General features: G+C 39.2%; 1 protein-coding gene across 13 annotated transcripts in view; it reads right to left on the bottom strand.

Moving 5' to 3' along the window:
• RhoGAP19D (Rho GTPase activating protein at 19D) overlaps positions 1-20655 on the bottom strand; it is a 475555-nt gene that overhangs the window by 268300 nt on the left and 186600 nt on the right. For 12 of the 13 annotated variants that reach the window (XM_053798572.2, XM_053798576.2, XM_053798573.2 and 9 more), the window contains 5 exons: positions 18627-18760; positions 12803-14885; positions 8821-9003; positions 7670-7801; positions 6941-7096 (listed from right to left, as the gene is read on the bottom strand). In XM_053798572.2, the coding sequence (XP_053654547.2) occupies positions 6941-7096; positions 7670-7801; positions 8821-9003; positions 12803-14885; positions 18627-18760 (2688 nt within the window). The remainder of the gene's footprint in view (positions 1-6940; positions 7097-7669; positions 7802-8820; positions 9004-12802; positions 14886-18626; positions 18761-20655) is intronic. The other variant, XM_053798574.2, reaches the window with a different exon arrangement.

The raw sequence follows: 20655 nt of genomic DNA, 5'->3' as shown, positions 1-20655 counted from the left end.
GACCCAAACGTCCTTATGAGTTTCTCCTATACACAAATAACCCGCACATAAAAGAGAGAAGCTTACGACGACGTTTCGGTCCGACTTGGACCGAGTCCAAGTCGGTCCAAGTCGGACCGAAACGTCGTCGTAAGCTTCTCTCTTTTATGTGCGGGTTATTGTGTATCGTTCCAGTCACGGTATTGTGCCTTTTTGTTATTTATGAGTTTCTCCTATACCCGGGTTATTTTTGTATTCTACATTTATTAATATTATGACAAAACATTATTATTAATGAGGAAACAATATTATTATTATTATTATTATTATTATTATTTCTTTCAACACACCGGCAGTATCCCACCGAGGCGGGGTGGCCCAAAAGGAAAAACAAAAGTTTCTCCTTTTACATTTAGTAATATATACAGAAGAGGTTACTAGCTCCTTGCTCCCGGCATTTTAGTTGCCTCCTACAACACGCATGGCTTACGAAGGAAGAATTCTGTTCCACTTCCCCATGGAGGATTATTATTATTATTATTATTATTATTATTATTAATATTATTATTATTATTAATGAGAAAATGCTAAGCCTGAAAGGGTTATACAGCACGTGGGAAATGGAAAGTAATCAAATTTGATCCGAGGAAGAGGAAGAGGCTCGATAATGGTGCAATTAGCGCACTAATAGATTCCTCAAAAAAGTGTAATGGGACCAAGACTTTTCACTACTTTCTCCACACACATACGAGAGATGTTACTAACAGACTCTTGGACATCTTCAAAAGGGAACTTGACCAGTTAATCTGGTTCGTGATCAGCCAGGTTGTGATTTCCTACGCTGGACTGCATGATGCAGTCTGGGACCGGTTTGATGGGGTCACCGTCCCCGGGTCCAGCCCCAGACCAGGACTACCGGTTGCTGGTCTGTTGATACTGGGTGCACACAGTCCAAATGAACCTACAACAGGTATAAACCAGGCTGCTACTGCTGGCCGAATGTAGTCCAACGTACGAGCCACAGCCCGGTTGATCAGGTACTGACTTTAGGTATCCGTCCAGCTCCCTCATGAAGACAGCCAGACGTCTATTGGTAATCTCCCTTATACGTGGTGGGAGGCTGTTGAACAGTCTTGGGCCCCGGACATTTATTGTAGACAGGCCTGGGGGACTAGTAGCCCGGCCTTGGGGTCTCGTAGCCCGGCCAGGGGGGACTCGTAGCCCGGCCTGGGGGTCTCGTAGCCCAACCAGGGGGACTCTTAGCCCGGCCTAGGGGACTGGCACCCTGGCCTGGGGGGGACTCGTAGCCCGGCCTGGGGTTACTCCGGGTATTACTGTCATCATTCTACACCAGGTATCCCTGCTATCATTCTGCATGTTTTTTTTGTGTGTAATCCTACATCAATCCCCCAGGATTACTTATGCAAGATTACCCAAGATTATGCTCATTATGTGTCTTGGGTTATCCTGGGTTATTTTGCCCAGCTATTCTGGGTTAATAGCCCAGAATAACTCAAGACAGTGAGGTTCGGCTTTTTTTGGTGGCCATCCTGGGTTTTTAGCCCTCAGGGGTTACTAACCCATTATAACCCACAATAAGGGTGGTTGACTTGGACTATCCTGGGTTATTTATCCTCGAGGAGTTACCAATCCAGAGTCTTCTAAAGCCAAGCAGTGTGGCTTATTTTCATTTGGGTTATTAGGCCCTTTCCCAGGATGCCACTCACAACACTACTATTAACTCCCAGGTACCTATTTACTGCTAGGTGAACAGGGGTAGTAGATATAAGGTGACTTACAACCATGTACCTATATACTGCTGAATAAACAGGGGAAGCAGGTGTAAGGAGTGAAACACTCAAGTACCTATTTACTGTTAGGTGAACAGGGGAAACAGGTGCAGGGAGACTTGCCCTTATGTCTGCCCCCCCCCTTCCCCAGGATTCAACCCGAGTCTTTTCAGTAATGAAGTGAACACTACCACTGTGTTACGAGGAAATCGCACCATACACCACACACACTCCACCATAAAAAAAAAAAACAGGGTACCGGTGGGGTTAGAACCCATGGCAAGTGAGTCGTAAAACTCCAGGCCAGTGCATAAGCTACTGGGCCAGCTGACTACAGTAAGATTCACCCAACTAGGTATATTTATACACCACAGCGAGACACCCCACCATACACCACTTACCTGTTATATCTTACAGAACACTACCTTCTTCCTTCCTTCCTTCCTCAACTTCCTGTGATTGTGTGTAATGTGTTCGTGTCAGAGAGCAGAGTGAGCAAAGGTCGCACCCTGGCCACGACCGGGAAAGTCAATAACTACAATGTGTGCTATGATGCCAGGTTAGTGTGCCATAAACCCTAATGTACATGAATTAGACGCATGTGCAACACTTGGGTATCTTTACTGTAGAAACTTTTTTCCCACTTCTGGCTTTTTCAGTCCCATGCAGAGAACGTTTGAGGCGATCAGTCCCCAAACTTTGATGAATTTGTTGAAGGTGGAAGACATGAAGTAGTAGTCTGAGGTGATTAGTCCCTCAAGTATTGAAGACAGGCGTTCAGTCTGTCAGTTTTTATTAAATACGAATAAACAAAGGGTGGATGAGGGGAATGAATTGAGGTCTGCAAATTGACAGTTCAACGCCCTACCGTTCTGGCTTCCTGGGCCTCTAATAGGAAAGAATCAGAAGTAATGCTTACTATATTACATTAACTCAGAGGAACCAGTTGGTGCCTCAACAAGTGTACCAGAACACTTGTAATACTCAACAAGTGTACTAGAACACTTGTAATACTCAACAAGTGTACCAGAACACTTACAATACCCAACAAGTGTACCAGAACACTTACAATACCCAACAAATGTACCAGAAAACTTACAATACCCAACAAGTGTACCAATAAAATTACCAGGAATGGAGGAGTGTAATTAACCCACACGACCCTTGATGACCTGTCTCGCTTTCCCTCATGGCTTCAAGGTGCCGACTGCTGTAATCTCACACCACCTATGTAAAACTAGACAGGAACTTCCTTCATGACCACAAAAAAAATATTGGAAATCTTCAAAAAATAAATTCTCACTCTGACATTAAGATGTTATGATGATGTCAACTGATGTCACAAATATCTCCACACTAAGAGCAAAGGCTCAAAGTGATCAATAATTACATTTTTATTAATATTATTTTGATAAAACACATATCTGGTATGCCATAATTATCAAAGTAACGTTTTATTCCAGTAACTAAAAATAAAACACCAAATGTAAAGTAAAAGGACACAAGTGCAACTAATGTGACATTTTATTGTGGCAACGTTTTGCTCTCCAGGAGCTTTATCAAGCCGACTTGACAAAGCTCCTGGAGAGAGAAACGTTGCCACAATAAAATGTCACATTAGTTGCACTTGTGTCCTTTTACTTTACATATTGTCGGTAATTCTACCAACTTTATTACAAAATACCAAATGAGTTTTTGAAAATGACAGATGCAACAATACCTGATAATAATGATCTATCAACACTAAGTTTTATGCTCAATAATCCACATGGAGACAGAAACTCAAGAGATTAATTGATCTCTATATTTCGATCCTCTTCTGGGATCCTCTTCAGCAAAAACAGATTGAAATATACAGATCAATTAATCTTCTGAGTTTCTGTCTCCATGTGCGTTATTATTGAATTCTGACAATGTTCATTACACCTTAGTTATTCACTAAGTTATATTTTAAATCTCTTACATTTTATATACAGTGGACCCTCGGTTAACGATATTTTTTCACTCCAGAAGTATGTTCAGGTGCCAGTACTGATCGAATTTGTTCCCATAAGAAATATTGTGAAGTAGATTAGTCCATTTCAGACCCCCAAACATACACGTACAAACGCACTTACATAAATACACTTACATAATTGGTCACATTCGGAGGTAATCGTTATGCGGGGGTCCACTGTACATTGTATATAATACAATGTATTACATACATTGTATATAATACAGTAATTTATATCACTCTATTATACTGTTCATACAGTATTAATAAATTTCCTCAGTTCACCAACAGGTTACCAAAATAAAATATTGAAATTCCATTAAAATTTCACTCTCAGGAATCTTCCAACACGTGCATGATCTGGCTAACAAATTTTCTGCTTAACGAGCCATTCCTCCGGTCTCTATCTGGGTCACTGAATGGGGATCCACTGTATGTATTATCAGCCTGAGGCAATTAGGAAGATGTACATTTATATGTATCATCTATGATATGATTACTCTTGTGAACAAGAAATTTACATGTGGAATCTGAACCAGATCAACCAGGCTGTAATGGATATGTGGGGCAGTGGACCACCAGCAGCAACAGCCTGGTTGACCAGGCTAGCACCAAACAAGCCTGGCCTATGGCCAGGCTCTGGGAGTAGAAAAACTCTCAGCACTCATCAAACGTATATAATCAGTGACAAGTATTGAAAGTCCTCAATGTACAAACACCCGAAGTTACATACATCTGCACTTACTGTAATTTCCAGTAAACAAAACACTCTGGTGTCAAGGTTGACCCCAGTTCTGAGTGGCTAAATTTTGGAAAAAAAAAGATAAAAGGTACTTTGGCTTCCAAGAGGCTGGGTAAATTTTCAAGTCTTACTTATTTTTTTGAAAAAAAAAAAAAAAATAGTGCCGTCGATGCCATAAAATACGGTACATAGTAACCAATTAAGGTTTTAATACTGCTGAGTCACAGTACCAACATGTTTGAAACACAAACATCCTTTATAATATTGTTTTCCATAAAACAGATCATTTGTAAGTTGAAAAATCAGGTACATAACTTATTTGTCAATTGGGCTGCACCTATACAGAATTGTAAACCAACTTTTCAATCCATCATGTTGTATTGTAAATATTTAAGTATCAATATGTATATCCCTACTTCTTAATGGCTATGATGCATTAAAATATCACTGGAAAAATTAAGTCAGTACAAAAACAGTAAAATGTATTAACTTACCTGTGAAAAAACTTGTGTACTATAACACAATAACTGTACTGTGTACTACAAAATAAAGAGAACAGAGACAGAACTGAGTAATAAAACTTCATGGGTACAGGAAAATGTGTTTTTTTTTTTTTCAACAAGTCGGCCGTCTCCCACCGAGGCAGGGTGACCCAAAAAAGAAAGAAAATCCCCAAAAAGAAAATACTTTCATCATCATTCAACACTTTCACCACACTCGCACATTATCACTGTTTTTGCAGAGGTGCTCAGAATACAACAGTTTAGAAGCATATACGTATAAAGATACACAACATATCCCTCCAAACTGCCAATATCCCAAACCACTCCTTTAAAGTGCAGGCATTGTACTTCCCATTTCCAGGACTCAAGTCCGACTATATGAAAATAACCGGTTTCCCTGAATCCCTTCACTAAATATTACCCTGCTCACACTCCAACAGATCGTCAGGTCCCAAGTACCATTCGTCTCCATTCACTCCTATCTAACACGCTCACGCACGCTTGCTGGAAGTCCAAGCCCCTTGTGTGTTATCATCGATAAATTGTGAACATTTTCAAAGGGAAAACGTGTACATGTATTATGTTACTATTAAATCTTAAAAATTTTGATGCAGTACCTACAGGAATTGTATTTTTTTAATGAGAAGGAGGTTAATGATGCTGAAATAGATAAAAGACCAATATCTTATGATTCATGGTACCATTTCAAGTTATTTATGAAACAGTACAGAAGGGCCCCATGTATTTGGTACCCCTTTTCGGCATTCCACGTTTTTCTCGGGTTTTAATTGAGCCATTGTTCATTACATTCAGTACTTTTACTGGTTTTCTGCTGTTTTCACACATTTGTGTAAGGGAAGGGCAACCAGCATCGTATTTTAAGGTAAGTATTGTATGTACTGTGTATGTAATTATTTTATCTTTTTTTATGTCTAGTTGTATTGAGCACTTAGAATACGATAGTGTAAACACATTATTAGGCATTTTAAATGCATTCGATAATGAAAAAAACTGTTCGTTTCCACTCGCCAGTGATTTTCGCTTATTGCATGGGGTCAAAAACCTAAGAGCCATAAAAACAGGCTCCTCCTATACACTGAGATATTTAGATATTAATGTTAACTCTTCATACAGGGAAGTGATTCAGGGAAACTGGCAAGCTGGACTTAAGTCCTGGAGATTGGAAGTACAGTGCCAGCACTGTCAAGGAGGGATGTTAATGTTGCAGTTTTATAACTGTAGTGTAAGCGCGCCTCTGGCACGACAGTGATGGAGTGAATGATGATGAAAGTTATTCTTTTTTGGGCCACCCTGCCTTGGTGGGAAACGACCGATGTGTTAATAAATAAACAATAATGTTAACTCCTCTCCCACTGACAAAGGGTGGGCCAAGTGTGCAAAACCAAGACATACACAGATGTAAGCTCACTACCCATGTATAAGATGATATCCAATGAACAGAAGCACTCCCACCCAAAAGACAAAAAAAAAAAGAGGGTTCCTACTTCATCTTGGCCAAGCCAGTGACTAGATTTAGCATCTGTGACTCCCTTAGCTTACACCAAAAGCCTAACTCACAATGTAATACATGAATGGCTTACTGATGTAACTTACTTGGGGTCCATAGGAGTTCATCCCTTCATTCTCAAAGTGACAACAGCATAAAACCAATTTTGTATCACATTAACAAACTGGAAACCAAATACAGTGTAATCATAATGATACTGAAAGCTCTGTACTCACCTGGTAGAAGAGAACAAAGAATGCTCAAATGTACTCACCAGGTAGAGAAGAACAAAGAGCACTCAAATGTACTCACCAGGTAGAGAAGAACAAAGAGCACTCAAGTGTACTCACAAGTTAGAGAACAAAGAACACTCAAATGTATTCACCAGGTAGAGAAGAACGAAGAGTACTCAAATGTACTCACCAGGTAGAGGAGAACGAAGAGCACTCAAATATGAGTTCTGACGAGCTACAGGCTTTTGTCTGGCAGTGCCAGTTTCATCCATGGACCTTGTAGACCACAGGCTTGTCATAGATGCCTGTGAGCACACCGAATTTGATCGCTCTCTCTCTAAAATACCTGCAGAAAAAATGGGAATATAGGGTCAAAATACTATCATTTTAAAAGGTTCACATGAAGGTCACTTAATCCAAGGAATTGGAGCTAGCCTTCCCTTTCTTCAGTCAAAATCTGATTACCTCCCAATGTAAGCACTCTCCATTGAATATACAGTATTAATAATAATAATAATACAGCATATGTAAATACAACACCAACAATACTGATTAACGAGACACTTGTTCAACATTTGGGTGTCTTTATCCTAGAAATGTTTCACCAGCCAGTGGCTTCTTCAGTCCAATGCAAAGAAAGTGGAAGATGAGGAGGAGTTTGAGGTAATCGGTCCTTCAGCCTGGAGTCAGTGTGTTCACAGGTGTTAAATGTTCACATCAACTCCAGGCTGAGGGACTGATTACCTTAAACTTCTCCTCCTCATCTTCCACATTTCTCTACAAAGGACTGAAGAAGCCACTGGCTGCCAAAATATTTCCAAAATAAAGATACCCAAATGTTGCACAGGTTTCTTATTTATCAATTTGTCAGTTTTCTAAACCATTCATCCACAGCAACAACACTGCAGCAGGTACATACCAGAGTCACTCTGAGGTCTATGAGAGGGTGGTGCACAGTGAATGTGTGGACCACCAACTGGAATTGTACGATTCATACCACATCGGAAAACAGAAGATTCATCCACGACTGATGGAGAATTTCTTCCTCCATCTGAAATGGAATAAAAATTACTCATAAAATCTATACTGTAATAAAAAAATAGTACTGCAATTTGATTTATTTTCTCTTATGTACAGCAGAGGTCTCACTTAACACCTGTTAGAATTCTGAATAACATCTTTTTTATTAACACATCAGCAGGGTGACACAAAAAAGAAAAAAACTCTTTCATCATCATTCGCTCCATCACTGTCTTGCCAGAGATGTGCTGATACTACAGTTAAAAAGCTGCAACATATTAACACCTCTCCTTCAGAGTGCAGGTACTTCTCACCTCCAGGACTCAAGTCCAGCTAACAAAAAGAATCTAGAACCCCCTTTCCTGCTTCATGCTCATACAAAGACCGAATTCCAGGGGGTACAAGTGGTTTTGTGTTCAAGGGCCTTGGACAGCAAGCAGGAAAGTGTGAGCATGTTAGATAGAAGTGGAGACATTTGGTTTTTGGGACCTGATGAGCTGTTTGAGTATGAGCAAGGTAACATTTTGTGAAGGGATTCAGGGAAACTGGTTAACTGGACTTGAGTCCTGGAGTTGGGAAGTACAGTGCCTGCACTCTGAAGAAGTTAAGACATATTTGCTGTTTGGAGAGACATCTGAGCTGTCATATCTGCACGCCTCTGGCAAGATAGAGATAGCATGATTGACATAAGGTAAGTTATGCAGTAGTAATAATTTTTACCTAGTACAATGGTAAACCATGAGACATTTAGCAATTTTGGAGGTTTCTGGAACGATACCACATTTCTCCCACATATTCTTTATTTCATGTAACACTATTTTACGTTATGTGGCAATTTTCAGTACATAACCCTTGCATTATGAGAGAGTGTACATATTTATAATGGTAATTACAGTACTCAAACATTTATGCTAAGGACTGTCAGGTCAGGAAATGCTTAAAGTAATTGTAAATTTCTTTCTGTAAGTTGAAATTACCACTCCCAAAGTTTTCAGTTAACAAAATTGTTATATACTGCAGAGTATATTAAGCTATAGCACACAAACTTACCATGTCCTGGTGAATAGAGTCTTCTACTGACAGGGAAGACATTGCCTCCGTCAGAGAGAGATCTAAACACTTTTGTGGATGATGGGGACAGATCTTGAGACACCACATTACTTCGTACTAATTCAGCACTCTTACGCTGCCTTGGGGAGTTATTGTAGTGAGTTCCAAATTCAAACTCAAAACCTAAAGTTAAAAACACAAAAACAAAACATGTTGTAGGACAAAAGACTGATAAAGCAAACTAAACATGCAAACACAGAGCAGTTAGACAATTACAGCTACCAAAGATGCTACTGCCACAACAAATATATTACAACAATAAAATATATTACATGGCATGAATGATGTGCATATGTCTTTCGTTACTGTCATTTAAATGTAATTACATTTATAGCACATCAGTTTTTTCCCAACGAGAAAAAAAATCACATTCTTTGTCTCTCATTCCCTAGTGCAAGCCAATGACCCATTGAACCACAATATCTACAGCCATCTCTCAAAGTGCAGACATTGTAGTTCTTATCTTCAAAACAAAATTCTGGGTAACCATTTTTCCTTAATCCTTCATAAATACATCATGCTTACACTCCAACAGCTCGTCAAACACCAAAAATTACTTGGCACAGCTCACTCATCTAGTGTACTTGTACAAACATGTCCTCTTTTTTTCTTCTGGATGGTAATGTACCTCTCAAAACCTTTCACACCTTTCTTCCACACTTTCCTTGGATGTTTCCTATGCAGGAGGGACTAGCATATTCAGCACCCTCTTTTCAGTGTTCCACAACTTCGTTAGCTTTTAAATGAGCCATTATTCATTATGTTCGGTACTTTTACTGCTCTTCCACTGTTTTTGCACAACAGTTGCATAAGGGAAGGATGACTGGTGTCATATTTTAAGGTAAATATTGTATGTACTGCGTATTTATTTTACTTTATCTGTTTCTTTTTTCATACCTAGCTGTATTGCGGTTTACACACATTTGATAATGAAAAAATGCTCTTTTCCACCCACCGGTGATTTCTGCTTACGACACAGGGTCAGGAACCTAACAGCCACAAAAACGGGGCCCTCCAGTATATCCTTCCATCAATCCAAGATTTACACAACCTCCTCTTTATCAACATATTATGCTCTATCCCTTCTATATCCCCAAGCCATCTCAGCAACCCATCTTCTACCACTTAAATTATACTTTTCATACCACCAGAGCTATATTCTAATTTCCTTACTCCCTATTTTCTGCATTATTATGCATAAAATAAGGAGAAAACAATACACACAGCTAACACCTCCAGAATCCTACCTGTGGTAACACTATCATCAGATGTAGTCCCTTTTCTGCCTACAGTGACAACCTATCTTCCCACCATACTGGAGAGGCTCCACCAGTAGTGAAGAGGCTCCACCAGTACTGGAGAGGCTTCACTGGTACTGAAGAGGCTCCACCAGTACCAAAGAGGCTCTACCAGTACCAGAGAGTCTCCACCAGCACAGGAGAGACTCCACCTGCCTGCTATTTTCTTTCCTGCATCTATTCTGTAATTCACTTCATTTTACTTAGACTCAAATACCAAAAGACCCACTCTCAAATTTCGAAGTACATACCTTCGTCGTCTCCTTTATACTCCTTTCTCTCACCATGATATCTAGTCATTCACTCATTAAACGGCTTTTTATTCTCATCACCATTTTCTTTTCTTAGCTTTGAGAGTCATTTGCTGTTTGCCTTTGGGCTTCTCGTATCTGATTAATTTATTTTAGGTGGGGAAGCCACATTCCTGCTGAATATTCCAATTTTGCCTAACATACTATGCAAGCAGTTTATTTTGGTACATTACACAACTAATCCGCATATAGGAGCAAGAAACTTATGATAATGTTTCAGTCCGACTTGGCCCATTAATGGTCCAAGTCAGACCGAAATGCCATCATGTATTTCTTTCTCCTATGTGAGAGTTGTGTGTTTTGTTCCAGTCACAGTATTGTGCCTTTTTATTCTTTATTTTGGTACTTCTCTATGCATATACATCTGAGGGTTATTTTGATGTTTACTAGTGAAGCAAATGAGTCTCACAATTTTGTTTGTGACTTTTCCTGTGACAATCTTTTATCTATATTTACACTTAAATCCCTGTCTAATGCTTTAAATATTTTATCATACCCTCTATATATTTCATGTGGCCTGTTACTAATTTCTCCCATTTCTATTACAAGGCACTTTTTTTTTAACACACTGGCCATCTCCTACAGAGGATGAGTGATCAAAAAAAAGAAAAAACACATTCACCATCATTCGTTGAATCATTTATCCTTGTTATATTCCATCAATCACTTCCTGCTCCATTTAGTCTAGAAGGTGCATGTGAGACCATTAGGTCAGAGAGGAGATGTGTGGTTTTTGGAAGTTAACATACTATTCAAGTTCAAGTGTGAGCATGGCAATATCTGTGAAGTGATTCATGGAAATTGGTGACCATGATTTGAATCTGGGATACCTTTGATATACCTCTGATGAGTTCCAGGAGTCTTTCTACTCCTGGAGCCCAGCCATGGGCCAGGCTCAGATGGCAAGTACTGAACTATACAAAAATAACCTGCTCATAGGAGAAAGAAACTTATGACAATACTTCAGTTCAACATAGACTTGTGTGCAGGTTATTTGTGTACGTATTGTTCCAGTGACAGTACTGTGGCTTTTTGTTTTTTACAGAACAATGCCTGCATTTTTAAAGATGAGTGGGCTGTTGCAGTTCAGTGAATCAATACTGATTTTTTTTTTTCTGGTAATCTACCTTGCTGCGAAAGAGCAGATATATTAAACAAAAAAGTATTTACCAGAACTGGCTCTATCCTATTCATGACCAAGTGTAAAGCCTTCTAAAAACTGATAAACAGGTTCCACAGTTATTCTACAATTTGGCAAAGAAATGTTTGATCTGTCCTGGGAGTCTAGGTTTGTCCTGGATGTTTGGGTCTGTCCTGAGCATTTGGGTCTGTCCTAAATGTTTAGGTCTGTCCTGGGCATTTTGATCTGTCCTGGATGTTTGGGTCTGTCCTGGGCATTTGGGTCTGTCCTGGATGTTTGGGTCTGTCCTGGACATTTGGGTTTTTCCATGACTATTATCAAGTCAATAAGTCACACATGGTGACAGACGAACTGAAACAACACCTAGTCTCTTTCCAAACTGCGTGATGGTTGTGAAATTGTTCCAGCCGTGATACTGTGATTTTCATTTACCCAGTACATACAGTATTATACATCCAGGGGTAATTTACCAGGAATATTTCCTAGTTACATTCCTAAATGTAAAAAGAAATTTTCATTTCTTCTTTTCGGGTCACTGTGCCTCTGTGAGAGACAGCCGATGTGTTAAAAAACAAAAAGCAAAAATTCTAGTTATGTACACCCAAGGCAGTGTTTTAATAAATTATAAGCTACTCTATACAAAATTGTTAGAAAAATTCATAAATGCAATGATTAATCAAACTGATGGGTAACTAATGTAAATGCTCAAGAGGCATGCACGAAGAGTTACAGGCAATTGTAAATTAAAATAACTAGTCTACTTATTAACTCCATTAATTAAAAATTCCTACACAATTATTATATGTACAAAAAAAATTCATTGGGGTAAAACGGGAGTACTGTAGCAGTTATCATAAAAAAAACTCTTGAGACGAACTACAGTTCACAACTAATTCATACACAATGGTCCAGGATGGACCAAAACATATATGTTTCATGACTAATTTGTGAGTTAATTAGTTGTAAATTGTTCCAGCAACAATATTTTTATTTTTATTCTACAAACTACCTTTTAGTTTGGACCATCATAATTACTACATGATCCATACTGTAAATTTAAATACTGACCTTCAAAACTGAACAAAGATACAATATCCCCTACTTTTCTTTCCCTCTAATCATATGATTAGGTAAACATCTGTATAACATAAAATAGGAACAGCTTCACTTACCACGTGAAAGCTGGTCACCATCTCTCCTCTCAAACTCTTGCTTCCTTTGCGCTACGTTTGGAATCTTAGAACGCTGTGATAGTCGGGACAACTCAAAGCGATGAAATGCAGATTTTGATGAAGCTTCCTTCTCTAATTGGCTATTTTCAAACTGTTTGGCTCGCTTTGATACAATTTGAAGCTGCTTTATGCGTTCATTATCACCCACCCAGGCTAATGGAATTGGACGTATAACCGAAGAGTTAAGGGAAGACTCACTGCCACTTGGGGTTCCACCCGGAGTAACACCATGAAATGAATCACCTTGTTTACTGCCTGCATGACCTTGGCTCGTGAGGGATGAAGATGAGCCAAGTTCTGGTATGGGAATATTTTCTTGAATGCGAGACAGTGTAGTTACAAAAGCTTTTCCATATCTGGCATTAGCTGGACTAACCTCAGAAGTACTTCCACTATATGGCTTGGGTACAGCATTGCCAACTAATGAACGAGGTAATACATTAGAAGCATTTTGAGCTGAAGACAGGTTTTGGTTTTCTGTAACACACTCACTTCCACTTGGTAATAGTGAATCTGTTGAAGATTCTGTTTTATCACTGCTCTGCAGGGATGATGGAGATCCAGGTACATTAGTTCCTCTATCACTTGCACCACTATTGTCTGAGGATTGTCTCTCATCCACGTCTGACTTTGATTTCCGTACCTGATCTTGTTTAGGACCAACAATAAAATTTAGGGCCTTTGTTAAAGAACCAGGAGATGGTGGAGTTTGAGCTGCTGGCGGTGGCCACATTGGCCGTGGAAGTCTCTGTGGATTAACGTGATAATCACTATGGATAATTGGTGTTTTGCTTGCCGGAAGCCAGATAGGCTGATTTGGTCTTTTCAAGAATTCTTCTTTTCTCTCAACATTCTTTTTAATTCTCTCAATGACCTCTTGTGTCGATCTGTCATTAGTTTGGGAACTTTCCTTGGTACTAAGGATTGGTTCTGTGCAACTTCTCCTTGAATACGAGTTATGTTTATTGCTGCTCCGTGACAGTGCTTCACCCTTTGTGCTGCTGAGACTCTGGTGACTGCCAGGCACATGTACATCACTAGAACTGACACTCGAGCCTTTAGCTCTTGGATGCACACTAGCACTACGCGCGTGAATTTGATCTACTTTTAATCTGGGAGGGGAAAGTGATTGTACACGAACTCGTTTAGCATCAGCCTCTCCACCAACTGATGACTTTCTATCACTATGACTTCCCGGATTGTTTCTAATACTATGTGCACCCTGTTTCACAGTTGCTTTCTTATTACCACTACCACTTTTATGTTTATTATCTACATATCTAGTCTGCACAACTTCATATATACGCCCATCAGGGTCACGTTCCAGTCTCCTGCTGTCCCTGAAACTCCCTCTTCCCATAGCTCGGTCAAGAATTGGTTCGTAAACACCAAATACAGAATTATTAGAAGGTTCATTTAAAGAAGAGTGTGTTGAACTTCCCAATGTATTTGTACTTGTAGGCAAGGGACTTTGCTTCCCTGGTAATGAAGGCACATGATGAGGCACAGATGACAGACTATTCTGAATGGTATAGACAGCTTGCCTTCTGTCTGCCATACCAGATAATGACTGTTTCCTATTACTAGATGCTGCTGCTGATTGTTTATCACCTCCAGCAGAAAGCGAGTGTTTTCTGGTACCAGGTCTGTATGGCACAGATGAGTGATTCCCACGGATGTTTAACTGTTGATGGTGAGAATGAATGGGAATATGTGCTCCATGTGGTTGAGAAACATTAGAAGGTTGATGAGGCTTTTGATGGAACGGTGGATGAGCCACCATGACAGCTGGCAAGTGAGGACCTGTAGACATTGCAGACAAGTGTGATGTCAAAGAAGACTGAGAAGACCAAGTAGATTGTGACAGACTTGGAGGGTACTGCATTGGTGGCACACCTAGAGCCAAGTGAGTCAGACTAGCTGTTGTGGGATGTCTAATGGGGTATTGCATGGGCAGGTGACCAGGACTGGGCATTCTTATGTCCAAGTTACTCTCGGGATTGTGAGCAGTTTCTCCAAACACCTGAAAAGAAAAATAAATAATTATTATCAATGTTTTAATTCAATTCATATTGGAAATATAGTAAGTTCTCTTATAAAGCTCCTCTACATAGTGTGATATTTTGTAAATGCAACTGAGAAAGTGCATAAATTTTTTTTTATAGAACATACTGAGGAGGCCTTTTGAAACATAATTCAATTTTGAATACAGGAGGGTCCCACTTTACAGCACTTTGTAGCATTTCACTAATACAGCAGTTTTCAACTATACCCATTCTTCATTTATTCAGACTTCCTACAATAAATATATTCACCAATATGGATGAAAATTTTGTTAAGGCAAATAGTGTGTGTACTGTACATGCACTTTTTAGGCATAGCTCTATTGCTCACTTAATATATGATAATGTAAACATGTTTTCAGGCTTTTATATACATATGAAAGTGAAAAAAGACTAATTTGCTTTACAGCAATTTCTGCTTTACTGCAGTAGCCAAGAACCTAACCTGCTGTGTAAGTGAGGCCCTCCTGTACAGCAGTAGCCCAGAACCTAACCTGCTGTATGAGTCCCTCCTATATACAGGTGCTCCTTTACTTACTATGGTTCAACTTATGATATTTCAACTTTATGATGGTACAAAAGCAATTACTATGGGGATGAAACCTAAAATAATTACCCAGTATGAAGGCGGCAAGTCCATAACTTGTATTCATTTATTTACTTTTCAATACTTGTATTTAGTTAGTTTCAGTAATTATTTGTTGAGTTACTTATTCAGTGACAGTGGTTATTCATTTACGTGTACTTATTTATTTACCATATCAAATTCATATTCAGCTTGTGATGGTTTTGTTGGAACATTACCCCAATGTAAGTCGAGGACCAACTGTATACTTTTCAACTGTATTTACAAAAAATTGCAATACATACTATATTTTTAATACAATATGTATTGTAAATTTAGGTACAGTAGGTTGGTAGACAGCAACCATCCAGAGGGGTACTACCGTCCTGCCAAGTGAGTGTGAAACAAAAGCCTGTAATTGTTTTACATGATGGTAGGATTGCTGGTGTCTTTTGTCTGTCTCATAAATATGCAAGATTACAGGTACGTCTTGCTACTTCTACTTACACTTAGGTCACACTACACACACTTGTACAAGCATATATATACACACCCCTCTGGGGTTTCTGCTATTTTCTTTCTAGTTCTTGTTCTTGTTTATTTCCTCTTATCTCCATGGGGAAGTGGAACAGAATTCTTCCTCCGTAAGCCAGGCGTGTTGTAAGAGGCAACTAAAATGCCAGGGGCAAGGGGCTAGTAACCCCTTCTCCTGTATATATTACTAAATGTAAAAGGAGAAACTTTCATTTTTCCTTTTGGGCCACCCCGCCTTGGTGGGATACAACCGGTGTGTTGAAAGAAAGAAGTATTGTAAATATAATACACATTGTGAATACAGTACGTAAATACAGTATGTATTGTAAAAACAGCCTCTCCTCACTTAATGATGGAGTTTCGTTCCTAAGACCATGTCGGTAAACGAATTCGTCGTTAAGTGAGGATCATACTATAATGGTAGTGAGTTTGTGTCAACCATCTTTGATATTGTTTTAATGTCACCTTTGCACCATTTATAACATTTCTGGTATACTTTTAAATGTTTATACAGTAGTGTACTCTATATTGTAATAAAAAGAATAGAGGAAATAGCTCTAACAAGGCAGGGTGGCCCGAAAAAGAAAAACTTTCACCATCATTCACTCCATCACTGTCTTGCCAGAAGGGTGCTTTACACTACAGTTTTTAAACTGCAACATTAACACCCCTCCTTCAGAGTGCAGGCACTGTACTTCCCATCTCCAGGACTCAAGTCCGGCCTGCCGGTTTCCCTGAATCCCTTCATAAATGTTACTTTGCTCACACTCCAACAGCACGTCAAGTATTAAAAACCATTTGTCTCCATTCACTCCTATCAAACACGCTCACGCATGCCTGCTGGAAGTCCAAGCCCCTCGCACACAAAACCTCCTTTACCCCCTCCCTCCAACCCTTCCTAGGCCGACCCCTACCCCGCCTTCCTTCCACTACAGACTGATACACTCTTGAAGTCATTCTGTTTCGCTCCATTCTCTCTACATGTCCGAACCACCTCAACAACCCTTCCTCAGCCCTCTGGACAACAGTTTTGGTAATCCCGCACCTCCTCCTAACTTCCAAACTACGAATTCTCTGCATTATATTCACACCACACATTGCCCTCAGACATGACATCTCCACTGCCTCCAGCCTTCTCCTCGCTGCAACATTCATCACCCACGCTTCACACCCATATAAGAGCGTTGGTAAAACTATACTCTCATACATTCCCCTCTTTGCCTCCAAGGACAAAGTTCTTTGTCTCCACAGACTCCTAAGTGCACCACTCACTCTTTTTCCCTCATCAATTCTATGATTCACCTCATCTTTCATAGACCCATCCGCTGACACGTCCACTCCCAAATATCTGAATACATTCACCTCCTCCATACTCTCTCCCTCCAATCTGATATTCAATCTTTCATCACCTAATCTTTTTGTTATCCTCATAACCTTACTCTTTCCTGTATTCACCTTTAATTTTCTTCTTTTGCACACCCTACCAAATTCATCCACCAATCTCTGCAACTTCTCTTCAGAATCTCCCAAGAGCACAGTGTCATCAGCAAAGAGCAGCTGTGACAACTCCCACTTTGTGTGTGATTCTTTGTCTTTTAACTCCACGCCTCTTGCCAAGACCCTCGCATTTACTTCTCTTACAACCCCATCTAGAATCATTTAAGGCCTACCTTTACTGGGAAAAAATTTCCTTCTTTCCTACATACTCTAGGTATGCATACTGGTCAGAGAGTCTGTGGTAAGTCTGAGTGGTCTGTTGAACAAGTACGTCACTAAGTGAGGAGAGGCTGAACAGTACATATTGTAAATACAGTATGTAATTTGTTTCTTGACTACAGAGAGGTACAGTTACCAAAATAAAACAACATTATAGAGATGAAAACACTAGAGGCTGATACAAGTTACACATCATACAGCTGCATTCTTTTTTACTGTACTGCACAACATTCAAAGAGTACCTTGATGCCACTGAGAAACTTGTGAGTCGAGGAACTAGAGCTACCATCCCCTTCCTCAGATCAAGCCCACTTACTTCCCATTTCCCAGGAACTTGATGACACTTAATAGGTTTAGTGCTTACCTATGAATAGCAATAATAATAGCAGTAATAAAAATTTAATAATAATAATAGCGTACTTCATATTTTACGACATATTACACATATCTTAATTATTCAGTAAATTTTAGTACAAACATTTTTGTGTGGGTAACCAGTTATTGTTGTTATCTGTGGCTTGGTAGACAATGCACTCGCCACACACACTGAGTGTCTGTGGTTCAATCTCCAGCACAGATGGAAAAAGAGCATGTTTCCTTACACCTGCTGTCCCTATTGACCTAGCAGTAAGTAGGTAACTGGAGCTGAACTCTTCTCTAGGCTGAGAGACAATAAAGATACCCAACTGTTGCACACGTGTCTTAATCACGTTTGTAAAGCACTCCAGCAGAGGAACTCGGCCAGTGGATTATAATGACTACAATAATATTCCTCTACTCCACAAACAAAGCTAAATACGTATTAAACACCACTGCAGCATATTACCTGTGAATGGACACACACAAAGTAATAATTAAAAAAAAATTTCACACGTTAGATACTAGCCTGCTGCAGTAGATCCTGTTCCCGAGGTACTACCATGAGTTCCAGTGTGGGTGGTGAGCGTTGTATGGTAGCTACAACCTCCTGGTAAGTGCGTGACCCAACGCTCTCACCATTGACACTCACTACACGATCACCTGAAAAACAAATTCAGTAAGTTAATAATAAATAACTAGTTCCTTTATCGGTTACAAAATACACATCTTAATGGATAAAAGTGACATGTACTTGTTTACCAACGACTCAGACTTACGTTGGGCTCTCTGACCAGTATACATACCTAAACAATGTATATTAGATCTGATTTCCTCAATTCTGTTTATTACAATATACGTACAGTACGCTGCTGTATAAACATTTAAAAATATACCAGATATGTTTTAAATGATGTAAAGATGATATTAAAACAATATCAGAGATGGTTGACACAGACCCACTACCATTATAGTATGCTCCTCACTTAGCGGCAAATTCGTTTACCAATGTGGTCTTAGGAACGGAACCTCATCATTAAGTGAGGAGAGGCTGGCCTCTCCTCACTTAATGATGGAGTTCTGTTCCTAAGATCACGTTAAACAAATTCGTCGCTAAGTGAGGAGCATACTATAACGGGAGTGAATTTGTGTCGACCATCTTTGATATTGTTTTAATGTCACCTTTGCACCATTTATAACATTTCTGGTATATATTAAATGTTTATGCAGTAGTGTACTGTATACTGAAATAAACAGAATAGAGGAAATCAGCTCTAATATAAATTATTTAGGTATAAATACTGGTCAGAGAGCCAATCGTAAGTCCGAGGCATCGGTAAACGAGTACGTCACTAAGTGAGGAGAGGCTGTACAGTAAAAATGTGGATCACTATCATACCATCATAAAGTCAAAATATCAAGTCAAACCATTGTAAAGTGAGAAGAATCTGTGTTTTCATACAAATTTATTTGTCAAGAAAACCATCAAATTAGCAGGTTAATAGGGAAAGTAGTGGTTGGTGGTGGACTGAGAAGAAAGTTTTTTGCTATAATACAATAACATAATTATGTAACCCACAGACTGTGTCTGTTGTTTGAGAATCAGCTGACCCAGTGGATTTTCTTTCAACATACTGGCCATCTCCCCCCAAAAAATTCACCATTACTCACTTCATCACTGTCTTGCTAGAGGCTCACCGAATACTACAGCTCAGATGCTCCTCTAAACAGCATATCATGACCAGCTAACCGGTTTCTCTGAATCGTTTCATAAATCTTACCTCGGTCACACTTCAACAGCTCGTCAAATCATGAAGAGTATTTGCCTCCACTCACAGCTATCTAACATGTTCACACATGACTGTTGGATGTCCTAGCCCTTCATATACGTACAGTACCTCCCTGGGTGCTCACTATCTAACAATTGCAGGGTTATTTGAACTGTAGTGTCTGCTCACTTCTGGCAAGACAGATACTGAATAAGTGATGATGAATGTGTTTCCTTTCTTGGGTCACCTTACCTAGGAGGATGGCGGCTAGTGTGTTAAAAATAATATTAACTATGGTAAGATTTACTTATAATTCTCACTGTCTTGATGCTCTGTAGCCTAGGCCTAACATAATTCTATTATTATTTCACTGGATTTCAACATACAAATGGCAAAAAAATAACTATTATTTTCCATGGTACAGTGTTACATTACATACTGTTGTATTATAGAGAGAAAAGCTTAAAAGATTAAAAATACCTTACAATAGTTACAGAATACAGTAGACAGATGACATAAATCATCAAAGTAACTGAATTAATAAGTTGTAGAATATAGTAAATAGTAAATGTCATGTATAATGTACAAATGGTTTAAGATATACATAGTGTTTATGATGCACGTATCGTTTATGATGTACATGTCGTTTATGTACATTTATGATGTACGTGTTGTTTATGATGTACATGCCATTTATGATGCATGCTTATGATGTACGTGTCATTTATGATGCATACTTATGATGTACATGTCATATATGATGCATACTTATGATGTACATGTCATATA

The sequence above is a fragment of the Cherax quadricarinatus genome, chromosome 87 (assembly GCF_038502225.1).
Source record: "Cherax quadricarinatus isolate ZL_2023a chromosome 87, ASM3850222v1, whole genome shotgun sequence".
In the NCBI taxonomy this organism is placed as follows: Eukaryota; Metazoa; Arthropoda; class Malacostraca; order Decapoda; family Parastacidae; genus Cherax; species Cherax quadricarinatus.
This window is presented reverse-complemented; position numbering and strand designations above follow the sequence as displayed.